Source organism: Pocillopora damicornis, chromosome 8, assembly GCF_964200805.1.
Source record: "Pocillopora damicornis chromosome 8, jaPocDami1.2, whole genome shotgun sequence".
In the NCBI taxonomy this organism is placed as follows: domain Eukaryota; kingdom Metazoa; phylum Cnidaria; class Anthozoa; order Scleractinia; family Pocilloporidae; genus Pocillopora; species Pocillopora damicornis.
In genome coordinates, this window is record NC_142677.1 from 20,765,994 (window position 1) to 20,779,913 (window position 13,920).

The 13,920-nt window shown below is 37.1% G+C and overlaps 2 protein-coding genes across 7 annotated transcripts in view; one reads left to right on the plus strand and one right to left on the minus strand.

Annotated features, from left to right (window-relative positions):
• The window catches only part of LOC113666618 (uncharacterized), a 16,481-nt gene extending 14,636 nt beyond the window's left edge, over window positions 1-1,845 (minus strand). Inside the window, exon 1 of one of the 3 annotated variants that reach the window (XM_089213908.1) lies at window positions 1,669-1,845. The gene's annotated coding sequence lies outside the window, so the exon portion shown is untranslated. Of the gene's footprint in view, window positions 1-1,594 lie in introns of all 3 variants that reach the window. The other 2 variants (XM_089213906.1, XM_089213907.1) reach the window with 2 other exon arrangements.
• LOC113668586 (1-acyl-sn-glycerol-3-phosphate acyltransferase delta) lies at window positions 958-13,837 on the plus strand. 4 transcript variants are annotated; one of them, XM_089213909.1, is made up of 11 exons: window positions 958-1,082; window positions 1,990-2,089; window positions 2,238-2,609; window positions 4,930-5,148; window positions 8,412-8,581; window positions 9,472-9,633; window positions 10,214-10,367; window positions 10,994-11,096; window positions 11,564-11,642; window positions 12,257-12,455; window positions 13,477-13,837. In XM_089213909.1, exons 4-11 carry the CDS (start codon window positions 4,971-4,973, stop codon window positions 13,605-13,607), a joined length of 1,176 nt encoding a protein of 391 aa, XP_089070035.1. In that variant the 5' UTR covers window positions 958-1,082; window positions 1,990-2,089; window positions 2,238-2,609; window positions 4,930-4,970; the 3' UTR covers window positions 13,608-13,837. The 4 variants fall into 4 exon arrangements, with proteins under 4 accessions (XP_089070035.1, XP_089070037.1, XP_089070038.1 ...); XM_089213912.1 differs by lacking the exons at window positions 958-1,082; window positions 1,990-2,089 and adding an exon at window positions 6,168-6,232 and having other exon boundaries at window positions 2,375-2,609; XM_089213911.1 differs by lacking the exons at window positions 1,990-2,089; window positions 2,238-2,609 and having other exon boundaries at window positions 965-1,082.
• The last annotated feature ends 83 nt before the right edge of the window (window positions 13,838-13,920 follow it).

The window sequence follows — 13,920 nt, forward strand, 5'->3', positions numbered from 1 at the left end:
AAGGACTTCGACCCGAGCACGTAGTTTTGTCTGTCTCGTTCCCAGTCGTTCGCTCGCTTGGAAACAGTAGGGCGGGCGTTAAGGTAAGACAGCGGGGCTTCTCTTTAAAAAATTCTCATTTTTTCAAGGTTTTCTGTTATTGATGTATTTATCTCCTTTTTTGCGCAAAAAATGAGGAGAAAACACAAACAATTTTCCGCTGATCGGATAATGAAATTACAGGAGTGAACTTTGGACAAGCTCAAGAAGTTCACTCACTTATCACACTCGACTTTTCGAAAGAAAGCCATGTCAGTGGAGTAAGTAAACACTTCACCTATTTCTATCTTGATGGCCATAAACTGATCTCAGCAGATTCAAATTGCAGTACCCATCCGAAGGATGATGAGGAAGAAAAGAACACTTTGTACTACGTGCAACACGCCGGAATTAAGCGCTTAGATACTATTTCAAAGGCTCAAAATTTATAGCAAATAATCCTCTGGCAACAAAATATTACGTAAAGCATTGCAAGCCAGTTACGTATAGATTTCGTCGGCAAAGTTTTTGTTGTTGCAAAAAAGTGGACAAATTCCTGCCTTATGCAAAGGTAGTTTAGCCTGCAACAAAAATATCAGAAACGCGTTGATTTTCATTTTTGGCAAGTGATTTTACAAATGCGCACCTTTGCTAAATAGTCGAGACATCCACGCGCTCAACAACATGCCTCCTGTATGTGCATCAGCATGCCACAGACAAACTTACAGCTCTTTAGAATAGAGTATTGGAACACGAATGTGCCATTGTAATTAGAAAAGATTAGTCACTGACTACCTTGACTGATCGGCCAGGTTTTCTTCGTCAAATTATAGTAGTGGAATCGCCAATTTGCGGGCCAAATAAAAAAAGCTTAACACTAAAAATATGTCTGACAAACCTCAACACTTATTCACCCCTCCCCCCTCAAAAAAAAAAATTGTTGGAACAGAAAAGAAGTACTGCACTTCAATGGCGCATCAACCAAAACATATTCTGTGGGGTGTTCACCGAAACAAAGTCACTTACACAAAGTTGCTCTGGGAAAGCTCCGTTAAGAAAGTACGGTGAGTAAAGAAATTGATAATGATAAAAAGATTCACCTTTTCTGGATATCTATTGAACTGTTACGTAAAGTTTTTCTACGTCCGCTCGACGAAGAAATGAGCAAATTTCTCTGAAATATCACTGAACGAATTGTTCAATCTTGGAACTGAAAATAGTTCGCAGGGATGAGACGGGACGAATTGATGAATTGACAGTTTCGAGGCGATGGAGATAAAACAGGACTTGAAGGAAAAATTCGTCACAAAAAAAAACAAAGGCACCCAAAACCACAACGATGCCAACAATTCAGTGTTCATTCATTTTGAAACAACGATCTGAACTGGAGCCTAGGATGTTTTATATCACTGAACTCAGTTTGATTATTCAACTCTCCTCCTACTGGCCCATTTTAGAATTGTTTACAAGGTATTTCGTCATTGTTTTGCTAAAAAATTCAGACAAAACCAACCGAGGTAGTTTTAGATAGGATGAATTATGAAATCACTATGGAGAATAAGCTCTGAAAACTTACTTTCAGCTTTGAAATCTTTGTTTCCTCATTAGCTACTCTGTGTTTTTGGTAAGTGTCACAATTTTGATACTTACATTTTTTCGGCTGGTTGAATCATAACTTTGTTTTCGTTACACCGGAAGAATAAATGTTTTCACCTCAGTGCCGTTCCTCTTGCAACTACAAAGTTCAGAGTAACCTTCGATCGTCAAGCCCTATTAATAGAACAACAAAAAAAAAGGTTTGTTTTTCGATCAGTCCATCTTGATCACGCAATCTAAATCGGACAAAGTCCAGTTAATCGATGAGGAGGCCTTTTCAACTGAGAGTAAGGGGTTGACCACATTGATTCACATGGTCACGTCGAGTTTAAGGTTTGGGGCCTAACCCACCGATTTGGTTCCTTGATTTTACAGCTTCCATGTACTTGGAACAAATAGGATTTACTAAAAGGAAGCCTTTCGAGCACAGCAGCCAAATCAGGACCTAATCGGGACGATTTCGCCAAACTTTCAGGTCAAGAATAAATCCTTGAAAATTATCAGATATAATTTTTTAATATTGTAATAGATACTCGTTACATTGACTATTAATTTCCGTCGTTTCAAGAACAGGAAATGGATCATTGTGTATATATCAGTTGCTTCATGTTTTTTCCGATCAGATGGGACAGAAAAACCGGGAATAGACAACAAAAACGATGATCAGAGCTGATTCAAATCTAATAAAACTTGTCACTGAGTTGAATAACGCACGTGATCAGCGCAAGACAGCGTGACGGCTTATTTTCTAGCATGTGATGTTGTTGGCCTAAAGTCGGAATCGAGACGGCGAAATGCATAAGGAACGAATTGGTGTCGCGGGAACTGCCAGATCTTAATTACAAACGTCTCCTTTTGGTGCATCTCTTGGGAAAATGGAGGGAAGGCATCGCATTTGATAGGTCAGCGGAAGGCGACATACTGCGTATGCCGTCATATAAGCAGGAGAAGGAAGTGGCGGTCTGTTCATTTGTTCTTAGCTTGTGTCAACTAAGGTTAGTGTGTGGTTTTTAGACACCTCTCTTCAAGTTCGTTTTGTGCAAAGGTCGTGTTTTCTTTTAACGTCAACAGTTTCAAAAACTTTTGCAATATTTACCAGCGATCGCTCGAAAAACCGTTCATCAACAATGTGTAACACGTGTTTATTCCATGCGCACATCATAGAGGCCAAAGTTTAAGTTTAAAATGAATACAGATATTTTTCTTATAAGACTCATCGGAGGAAAAAACGGCCTTGTAGTGCCTTGGGTGACTCTTAAGCTTTCTGAATCATGTTATCAGGTATTTATGTCGATAGAACGAACGCCAAAGTTTTAAAATATATGTCGTCGGCGTCATTACGTACAAGGTAGTTTAAAACTGATACTTTATCCAGCTCTTTCCTGAATCGGAACTTGCCAAGAGGATTTCTATTGTAAATACAAATATATTTGGAATACATATATATTTGAACGGCTGTACCAGGAAAATTGAAGGCGTCAATATTCTTAACAACAGTTTGAAGTAAACTTTTAGGTGAAAGATTTTTGAAAAAATTGGCTTGTCTGTTGTACGAAGTTCTTTGGCCCTACGTCGGTCTTGTGACGATCAGTTGAATATTTTCTCTATGAGGTCATGGTTAATGACTATCATCCACATCTCACTTGAGGAAAATTGCCCTTTAGGTCTTATGCTTGCAAAAAGAGTAAAAATGCTAAGCAGATTAGACTCGTGATTTTCCTCTTTGTAGAAAGACTAGCCAATTTATATTAAAGTTTACTTATGTCTTTCCATGTGACGCATCCACAATTACCTGAGGGTTCCCTCCTGGGCCATCTTTAATTGACAGAGATATATTACATTGTCAAATAGATCAGAGACTTGAATTTATTTCAGGATTTATTTTAGACAGTCACCCTAGGGGATGTTCTCAGCAAAATAAAAATCTGTCTTCAGTGGTTTTTAGGTGTATTTTAAAAGTCCATTATAGGGGTGAGATGATTATATCTGCAACACCTTACAGGAAATTATGGTAGACATTATAGACATTAGCACAAACCTCTATTCCTTTGTTAAGTAATATTTTGGCTGCAAGAGAGCCCGATGATCATGTTTCCATATCTGGTACAAAAATGTTTGTTTCCAAGACAATTTTTGATATGTATGAGCACTCAATCTATGGGAGGGGACATATGGTAATTAATTTTTTGGCCAAAACAATTCAAATCTCTACATGGCTGAATTATGGTAGAACAATGTTCACTTTGAGAAAGTGAGACACACTTCCTGTTTTTCCTTGCAAGTAGACACGTTTCATGGATTACATATGACTTTTGTGGTTTTTTAACCCAACCACAGTTAAAATGCTTTCCACTGGCGGTCACCTAGTGAAGGGGAAGCTGAAAAATTAGTGATGTCTTTGTGACGAGTTAAAAATATCAACACTGTGGGAAAATGAACAGAGTGACAACATTTTTAGTCTGCTAAAGAAGTTCTGATGTCTCCATGTCATCTTCAGTAGCAAATGTTTGTTGTTCAATTGGAATTCCCACTTCACAAATACTTCATGAAATCACCTAACTTTAAAAGATTGCAGTAAACCAATTCATTAACAATTTAAATGAAATACAACAGAAGCACAGAAGAGCAGTGGTAATATAAGAAATCAAAGTAAGCAAGAGAACAACAAAACAAACTATCCACAGTTATGATAACTGTCCAAAAAAATCAAGATAATCAAAAAACAATTGAAAGGAAAGGATCAATCCTGTTGTTTTAACTGTTGATTTAGAGTTGATCTCTCCAATTAGTTATTTTAGGCCTTTTATCATAATTCAAACAATTGAGGCAGCAGTATCCAAAATCAGGAAAGATTCTACAGAATATAAGTTAGGCCATGCCTATAAATGTGAACAGCCTTGTCTGACACAAGTTGCTCACAGATGGGTGTACAAATGTGGCAAGTGATCTCAACAATGTAGCAGGCAATACAGCTAACACAACAAGTTTGCAAATCTGAAATTTATGCATGAAGGTAGAGCCTGTGGCATGGAATCTTTCGCACCTAACATGTATCCAACCAGAGAGGTGGAAAAAAAAACTAACGTAATATTTAGATCAGGTTTCCAATAAGTGAGAGAGTAGTGTTCTTTCATTGTACTTCTCAAACATGGTCGTCATTTCCTCCGTTCTCATGATCTCAATGAATGATTCAACAATGTTGCTGTCAGGAGAAATTAGTTCCTGGTCACTCTTAGAGTTTGTAGGATTAAAGATCTGAGAGAGAATGAAACAAAGTTCTTGTCAAGTTTTGTAAATCTTTTTTTCTTTTTTTAGGATAGAGCTGGGAAAGGAGTTTTAACTGGTTTATAAGTACGATGGCACCTAAACACAGTATAAAGAAATTTCCTCTGATATGGTTGTGGCTGGTTACTGTCTTCTTAGCTAGTGGTGTAATCATCAACTGTGTTCAGCTTCTTTTGTTACCACTGTGGCTCATAAAAAAGGATTTGTTTAGGTGGCTCAATTTGAATTTGGTCTACCTACATTGGTGCCGTAAGTATTAAGGAATATAATTTTCCATAATTTATCAGTGAAATCCCTGAGGTGTTTATTTCCAACTTGGCTGGTGAGCCTAGTGCTTGTATGATGCAAGTATTTAATTAGGGTGTGGTGTTTATCAATCAAGTGCAATTTTTTTAGATGATTTTTTACTCTCCATCATCTGAGACCTAGGGTTAGGTGGACAAAATGCCTACATTTTTTATTGCATCCAGTTCCAGCAAACTCTCATTTACCCCTTCGCAAGTGTTGTTACTTTCAATTAAACAATCACACATATGGAATCAGTAACTGTGCTTTTCTATAAGTGAAATTACCTGTTAGCTTAGCAGCAAATAAAGGCTGGGATCTTGACCCAATCCTGGGGCCTCAATTAAATGCTTGCACAGTTTTATTTCTGAATGGGAGGTTTTAATTTGTTCCATCGTTGATATGAGGCTGGCATTTAACTGGGATCTAGTGTTTAGTCCAGAAATTGCACTGCATGGAACTACTTACAACAGATCAAACCTGTCATAACAGGTCCTTCAGTATTTCCAGGGATGATATGTGCTTCATTATTTAGAATGTAACATTTATCCAGGAATTCTGTTTTTTTGTGAGGTGGTTCCTTTTTAAAATCAGCGTTGACAGTGAAGGAAAAATGCTTTTTATGTCAAAATACTTTAGTTTGACAAAAATTAGCTTGTAACAGCAAACAATGAAAATATGAGTGCATGCCCTTTTGCACCAAAGCCTTCATATATATTTGAAGTATTACTTGCAAATATAGAGAGGAAAAAATTACAAACTTGCCATTTTCATTTTGTTGCTATAATCTACCAAACTCAGGTTTGAATTTCTCCTTTTCAAAAATTAAGATCACAAAATTATACTAACATCTTCAAAGAAAGGTGTACAGTCGAAACTGTATCAACCGGCACCATATTAAGTGGTCACCCTGTACTAAGTGGTTGATTATCAAAGTCCAGAACATTTTTACCCTTTATTAATAAAGGTAATTTTATCTCTAGTAGGTGGTTGTGGTGACCTTTCAGCTAGTGGAACCACTCAAATAAAACTAAGAAATATCTCTCAGGTAGAATTTAATTCGTTTTTCTCCCAAAATCAATGTTAGAGGCATTCTTGTTAATTTTATCTTGCACTTTTGCAATGATATGTAAATTGATCCTAAATTTGTATCATTTATTAGTGGTCATTTGTGAGTTGTGTTTTTGACTGTTCATTTGGTAATCTTACCTTCTGGGAATTTTTCCATCCTTGCCAACATAAACTTTGTTTGGCAATGAACCAGAGCTATATTGTTTGGAAAACACTTCTTTCGTGGAATTAAACTGGATTTTTCTGGAAGGTCACAAATTGTGCTGATTAAATTAAATTATTTGGTTTTTGTAAAAATACTTGGAAACTAAACTCACCAAACATTCTGTATTTGCTGTTTACTTGAAGGGCTAATTTTTTTTACTGGCTCATGAGATGTTTTTTTGATGTGGTTTTTTTTTTCGCTATAACAAACCTTTTTGTGTCGTTATTTAATTTGCATAATTTCCAGCCAGATTGTCTGGAGTGTGGGTGTAGTTATTTTATGTTGTTATTAACTCAACATCCCATCTTAATTGTTCATAGCTGGTAACAATCATCAATTTTAATTGGAAAGTGCCACCAATATTTTAGCCAGATTATAAATTTTAACTTTTTTTCTCTATAAAAACCCTGCATTTCTCAAAATAGCGACTAATAGGAAAAGTCACATATCATTGACATTTATGTAATCAGTATAACAAATTTGAATCCTCTCTCTGTTGGGCACGAAAACAGCACTACTCCTAAAAGAACAAATAGGAGTTATCATTTGATTTATAATAACTCACAATAAAATTTGTAAAAAAAAAAGACAGGATCTGACAAGCTGCAGATGCCTTCCTCTGATTCTTCTCCTGTCTTTTTTATTTTATTTTGCACCAATGAAAGTTCAAACCAAACACTTTTCAAAGGTTGTTTCCATTTTTAGTCACAATTGAACCTCAGATATCCACATTGGATAGTCCAGAGTCAGGATAATCTAACTATGAAGTTTAATGAGCCAAGAATAAAATGCATCACTCAAAAGAGATAACTTAGCAATATTATGAAGAATTAAAGCAAATCTCAAATTATTGTGCATAAACTGCTAACATTTGCCAAAAGTGTTTACAAAAAGTTATTAAAGCTGACCAAAACATTTTTCAGCAACTGAAAATGTTGGTGAAAATCAGTTTGTTTTGTTTTTCCTGCCATGTTAAATGCTTTTTAAAACATTAAAAAAAACATTTGACAGCTTCGAAAAGTGGAATAAATTCAGTTCCAATGGGAGTTTAATCCCATGTTCTTTGATATAAAAAAAATTTGTTTCCAACTCAAATGTGATGTATTAGTATTCATATAAAATTGGATCAGAGAAACAAGTCTGGATATTTGAAAAATCCAGATGATAGAGGTCTAGATAATCAAAGTTTGATTGTAATAAATTGCAGGCTCTGTGGTCATAAAGCATCTTTATATATAACTGTTTATCTCCCTAGGAGATATATAGGGACTTGACGAAAAAGTCCAGATAATCGAGAATATGAATATTAATGAGGGATAAAAACTGATTAAATTAAGAAAGCATCATTTAATCATGAAACAAAACATTTACAAATTGGTTTGAAAAATATATGGTCTATACCTTCACTATCCATTGTGAATATCTCTACAGGTGTATATTGAAAAATTTAAATTAATGAAAAATGTTTTAACATCAGCCTAAAATGTTGAAGTCAGTTTGTCTCAAAGAACATTGCGTGTGCATTGAGAGTTCCAACATTCTTCAAAGCTGCATAATCTGGATAGTATCAGCATTGTTCTGTCTTTCCATCCATAATAAACATTTTTTAAAACTTTCAATGGCTTCAGAGTTTAAAAAAATTTTCTCATCTTGGCCTTCATCTTCCTCATTGCTGCTTCTTTCTTCTTTGAAATAAGATTGTCCAACAACACTCTCTAAAATTTACTCGTTGGACAACTGTGTCGAAGTTGGGTGCTCATTTTCAACACAAAGCCAGTCCTCAACATCAGGAAAAGAGAGACCTACACTGTTGACAATATTCACGACAGAATTAGAACCAAAGATAAAGTCTAGATAATTAAGAAATCTGGATCATAATTTCTTCTGTAATATGCAATTTATTCTTGCAAATAATGTAATATGTTTTTTTGTTTTTGTTTTTAATTTACAGAGTTGACATTCCTTGCTGATTGTTGGTCAGGTATGAATATCAAGCTTTATGGAACAAAGGAAGACTTTGACAAACTAGGAAAAGAGAGTGCTATCTGCCTGGCAAACCATCGCAGTGATGTTGATTGGTTGATTGGATATACACTTGCTGAGAGAGTAGGAGTGCTGGCGGTAAATATCTGTCTGTAATGCGAGCGAGTGTGGAAGCTGTGGTGGCCTAATTGACACCAGGTTGAGAGGTTCAGGCTCAAGACTTGGACTGGTCATTGTTTCTTGTTCTTGGGCAAAACACTTTACTTTTAACCCTTTAACTCCCAAGATCTGCTTGTTAATTCTCCCTTCTAGTTGCTACATATTTCCTTGTAAATCAGTTATGAGAATTTAGTGTTAGATCAAGACAACAACCTCTACCTGATAAGTTGGAGTTTTCTCATTACCTGTTTGCAGGATAATGTATGGATATTGTAAGGAGAATTTCCATGTTAATCACTTCTGGGAGTTGAAGGGTTAAAGTGCCTCTCTGTAACCTGGAGCATAAATGGGTGCCATTGGATGGATGATGAAATTCTGGGCTGTAGCTGCAGGAGGAATAAGTAATATCCCTAGTTGCCTCATGCTGTGGAAAGTGGAATAAACTATGGCTGGATGCCTCTTGGCTTGAGTCCAGACTTAAACGATACTGTGAGTGGGTGTGCCCTTATCTAGATTCAATCTACCTTACAGAGTGTCATACATCATAATCACAGAAAACAGAGAAATTTCTGATTGAGTATCGAAAATGATCACTAGATTGGTTTTTCTTTTCTTCACTCTGTGATTGGTCCAGATCACAGGAAAAAAAAAAGTCTGGGCTGTGAGTCCCATCTGTTAAACACTGGGCAATGCTACCCTCCCTGTCATCCTAAAAACAAGTAAGTAACTGAACTAAATAAAGTGATAATTGCTAATGAAACCAGTAAAAGTCCAGAAAATTGAGTTTGGTTATTTAAATCAATGCTAGGCTGTAGTGATATTGATTGGAAAATTTTGCAAAATTGAGGTAATGATTTTTTTTGTCACAGACTTGTAAGTGCTACATGAAGGGCTACTTAAAGTTTCTACCAATAATGGGATTCTCATGGTGGTGCACAGAGTTTGTCTTCTTACAACGAAACTGGCAAAAGGACCAAAGATTACTTGAGAAGAGTCTAAATACACTTCAAGATTTTCCATTTCCATTTTGGGTTGGTAATTATCTTTTAGTGTGAAACATAATCTAAGTGGAGATATTGGGAGATGTTGCTTAGGTGTTGTTGTTTAATGAAAATAAAAAATTAGTTGATGAGTAACAGATGCAGAATTTTCCAAGACCAAAGTGTACAAGTTGGTTTTACAGAGGTTTGGTCGATGCTTGCAATTATTCAGTTTATTTTAAGCAAAATTCTTGGAAAGTGGGGAGTATTTTAAACCTTCACACCCTAACGTCATTATGCATATTCTCCTTACTATTCTCCTCACTTTTCCTAAGGTGCTGACATGGAGAATTTGTTTAACAATCAAGAGCTTCTTTAGTTTGTGATCATTTCCTTTATTCTTGCACCCTTAATGTGTGATTTGGTGTAATATTGTGAGGATAAATTAGATGTTTGTTGCTTATAGGGGTCAATTGGTTAAGGATTTGATTACTCAAAGTGACTTTTCTAACTCTTTGCTAACGACAATAAATACTACTCATAAGTAATTAGATAAAGTGGAAACCGTACCAATTGTTTCCACAGTTCTCAAATTAATGAGAGTTGAATAGCCCTCTTTTTTTACTTTTAGATGGTCATTTTTGCAGAAGGAACAAGGCTTACAGAGGCTAAAGTACAGGCTAGTGTGGAATATGCTAGGGCAAATGGTCTGCCAGAATTAAAACACCATTTATTACCACGATCAAAAGGGTTTTCTCTTACTGTCCACTATCTTAGAGACAAAGGTACCTATGGAAAATGTTGAATTTCACTTCAGATTTCTACTTTGTTAAGAAAACTTTGATATCCAACTTTCTCTTTTTGAGGGCTATTTTTGGAAGTGTAGTCCGTCTTTGAACTTTTGGGTAAAGTGAAAGCCATACTCTTTGGTTATAAACATACATGCAATAAAAATTACCCTTACACCCTTTTCCCCCAACGTAAACATTTCAGTTTGCTTTAGTGAGTAGTGAGTGATGATGATGGCCTTAGCATGATGGAAATTAAATGTCAATGGGGTGGTAGCAAACTGCCTGGTAACCATTCTCCCTCCTAGGGCATATGTGAGAAGGGAAAAGAGGATTGGGGCGTATTTCCCCATCAATGATATCAGGGGATATTAGTGTACAGGACTCTGGAGGTTTCTATAGGAAAGCCATGGTATGTGCCCCATCAATGATATCAGAGGAAATTAGTGTACAGGACTCTGGAGGTCTCTATAGGAAAGCCATGGTATGTGCCCCATCAATGATATCAGAGGAAATTAGGGTACAGGACACTGGAGGTCTCTATAGGAAAGCCATGGTCTGTTTGTGATTGATTTTATTTTGTTGTTGTTGCTGATGGTTTTTATGTTGTGATCTTATTTTAGTCCCTGCTGTATATGACTTCGAAGTTGCTTTTCTCAAAGGAAAGGAACCAAACTTGATTAGTATGGTAAAGGGAGAAGCTGACGAGGTGCACCTGTGGGCCAGGTAATGTTAACGTAACATTTGATAAAAATGGAGAAAGATGGCTGACCTACCATGGACAGTGAAAGAGGCACTGGCCCAACGGCTAGCGCTTGTGACTTGGATGGGAGGTAGTGTCTTGTTCTAGGGAAAGACACTACTCTCCAGGTTCGGCCAGGGGGGGTAGTGGAATACCAATATGCCCGAAAAAAAATCGACAAAATACCCCAAAATACCCCAAATTCCTCCAAATATACCCAAAAATAATCGAAGCTTTGAATACTTTATACCTGAAATTCAAAGAAAGTGATATACTGAATACCCATATTTAAGCTGCAATATACCGTATACCCGATTTAAAACGCCCCTGAATACCGAATACCCAAAAACCCTGGCCGACCCTGACTCTCACTCTGCCTCTTAGGAGGACGAACAGGCTTGTCACCAGTAACCTAATGCCGGTCTGTACTCTCTGCTTTTGTTTAATCCAGGAGAACTCCTATTCAAGACATTCCGTGTGACGATATTGAGGAAACTTCCAAGTGGTGCAGAAAGGCCTTCCAAAAAAAGGTATTAAAATTCACACTTACATCATTTCTGCTCTTCGTTTTTTTCAGTTTTACTGTTCACCGTTTGTTTCTGAGTGACCTGTTTTCCTGCTTTTTCTCTGATTACCTATTGCCAACACAGCGGTTAAACGTCGGGCATGCGCGAGGGAATCAATCCTGGAAGGCCGTGCGCCAATTTCCCGCGCAAAATTTCAAAGGAAGACATTACAAGCAACCGCTGTCTCGCAAAATGTACGAAAGAAATTAAGACGTTCGTAGGAATTTGTTTTGAGCGTTGTCAAAAACGTCATACGCTTCTAAAACACTGCTTTCTTGCATGTGTGGTTGTTTGTTACTTCTGTCAGATAACTTGGCACTGACAGCCTGAAAGCACGCCACCTATACCGTACACCGTTAGCACATGCGCAGACGTTTGACCGTTGTGTTCTTGCTACCTGGTTGCCTCCTGGTAGGTCATTTTTCCCGCCATAGTGTTGTTCTGACATTTTCCCGCGATTTTCTTGCGGTTGTCACCGACTGGTATGGTTTATCCTCGCAGTCACCGGAAAATTGGTCTCTACTTTTCCCAGTACACTGATTTCGATGATTTACGTTTCCCTTCCCGATTTCTAATAGGACGAAGGAATGGCTTACTTCTTTGAACATGGTAAATTTCCAGCAGAAGAAATAGAATATGCTAAGAAAAACAGAAGTCTCGTCGTAACGATATTGTGGAACATACTTTTGGGTGTACCTCTTCTTTGGTATATCTTGTCTGTATTACTGTCTGGCTCCATTACCTCACTCTTAATTGCTGCCACAATTGTTCTAGTTGGTAAGTAAAAGTTTCACCGAGATTGATGTGAAATTCGTGACTAGTGAGTGTATATCGATTAACAGAATTTTTTTCTGATGACGTGCTCGTACTCAAACGAAGGGAAAAAAACAACTTGAGGTGATGAAACCACGTAGTCATACACTGAAGTTACCAACTCATGCAGCCCACACCAAACAAAGAAAGCGAGGAACACTTGCGTAACAATGTAACAAAGAACGCTTAACCTTAGTTTAACAGAAAGCAAAAGAAAACATAACGCGGCTTTGGTGTAACAATGGAGCAAAATCCAAAGCGCGCGCAGCTTTGGTATTTCATTGAACCAATAAAAGAAAGTGCGCAAGCGGCTATGGCGTAACGATGGAACAAAATCCAAAGCGCGCTGGCGGCTTTGTTGCAACAGCGAAACAAAATCAAAAGCGCACCCAGCTTTGGCAGAACAATGAAGCAATAGAACAAGGAACGCGCGGTTGGCTTTTTGCAACAATGAACAAAATCAGATGTGCATGAAGCTTTGGCACAACACTGAGGTGATGAAACAGAGCACGCGCACGCGGATTTTTGAAAAGCGCAAGCAGCTTTGACATCACACTAGAGCAAGAAAGCGGCACGCGCGGGCGGCTTTCTGCGTCAATGAAACAAGAAATAAAAAATGTACAAAACTATGGTGCAACAATTAAACTAAATCCAAAGTGTGCGCGCAGCATGAACGCATCATTCAAACAAAATAAAGTGCGCCATTTTATGTAATAAAGGAGAAAATTGCAAAGCACGTGCGACTTTGTTGCAACTGAGAAACGTGCAAACCGCGCGCATTTTGATGCAACAATGAGACATAGTAAACAGCGCGCGCAACTCGATTTAAATTTAGCATATTGAGGTACAAGTTGTGCCATAGTGTCTTTTCATTTCATCAAATGGCGTTTGCCATCGTGGGAAAATAATCCCCCAAAATATAGGTGCAAAGCTATCTAAGTAACAGGTGTAATTGTTTGTAATTCTTCTATAACACGTTTTTCAGGTTTTATCATGATCAAAGTACTGCTGCACTTTAGTGACTCCAAGAAAGGTAGCAGTTTTGGATTGAAGCCTTCTAATGGTACAAGAAACACTACCCCACCAAATGGTGACACGGCCAAGAAGTTAACTTAGATTATAAGGTTCAAATTGATTTACGGAGTTGAACAGCGAGATCTTTTCAAGGGAATTATCGAGAATCAGTTGTAGCAACAGGTTCCTTTTACACATTTTTGATACTTAAGAGGGAAACGCATTTGATATTATTATGCATTTTGGTCTTTCCAAAAAAAACAAACAATCAAACAAAAATAAAACAAAATAAGATGTTACAAAAAACAATAAAAATGTTTGGTGTTTTCAAACTTGTTAATTTCCATGCCTGTTGAGGACCTTTCCAAGATTTTTTCTGAGGGATGTTTTCCTCGATCTGGGATGAAGGAGGAAT

Bases quoted from the DNA above. Each gene is read 5' to 3' on its own strand.
- LOC113668586 (XM_089213909.1), top strand. From the start codon at position 4,971: ATGGCACCTAAACACAGTATAAAGAAATTTCCTCTGATATGGTTGTGG. The intron at 8,582-9,471 runs GTAAATATCTGT...TTTTTGTCACAG, and splicing joins AGAGAGTAGGAGTGCTGGCG to ACTTGTAAGTGCTACATGAA. The intron at 12,456-13,476 runs GTAAGTAAAAGT...CACGTTTTTCAG, and splicing joins TGCCACAATTGTTCTAGTTG to GTTTTATCATGATCAAAGTA.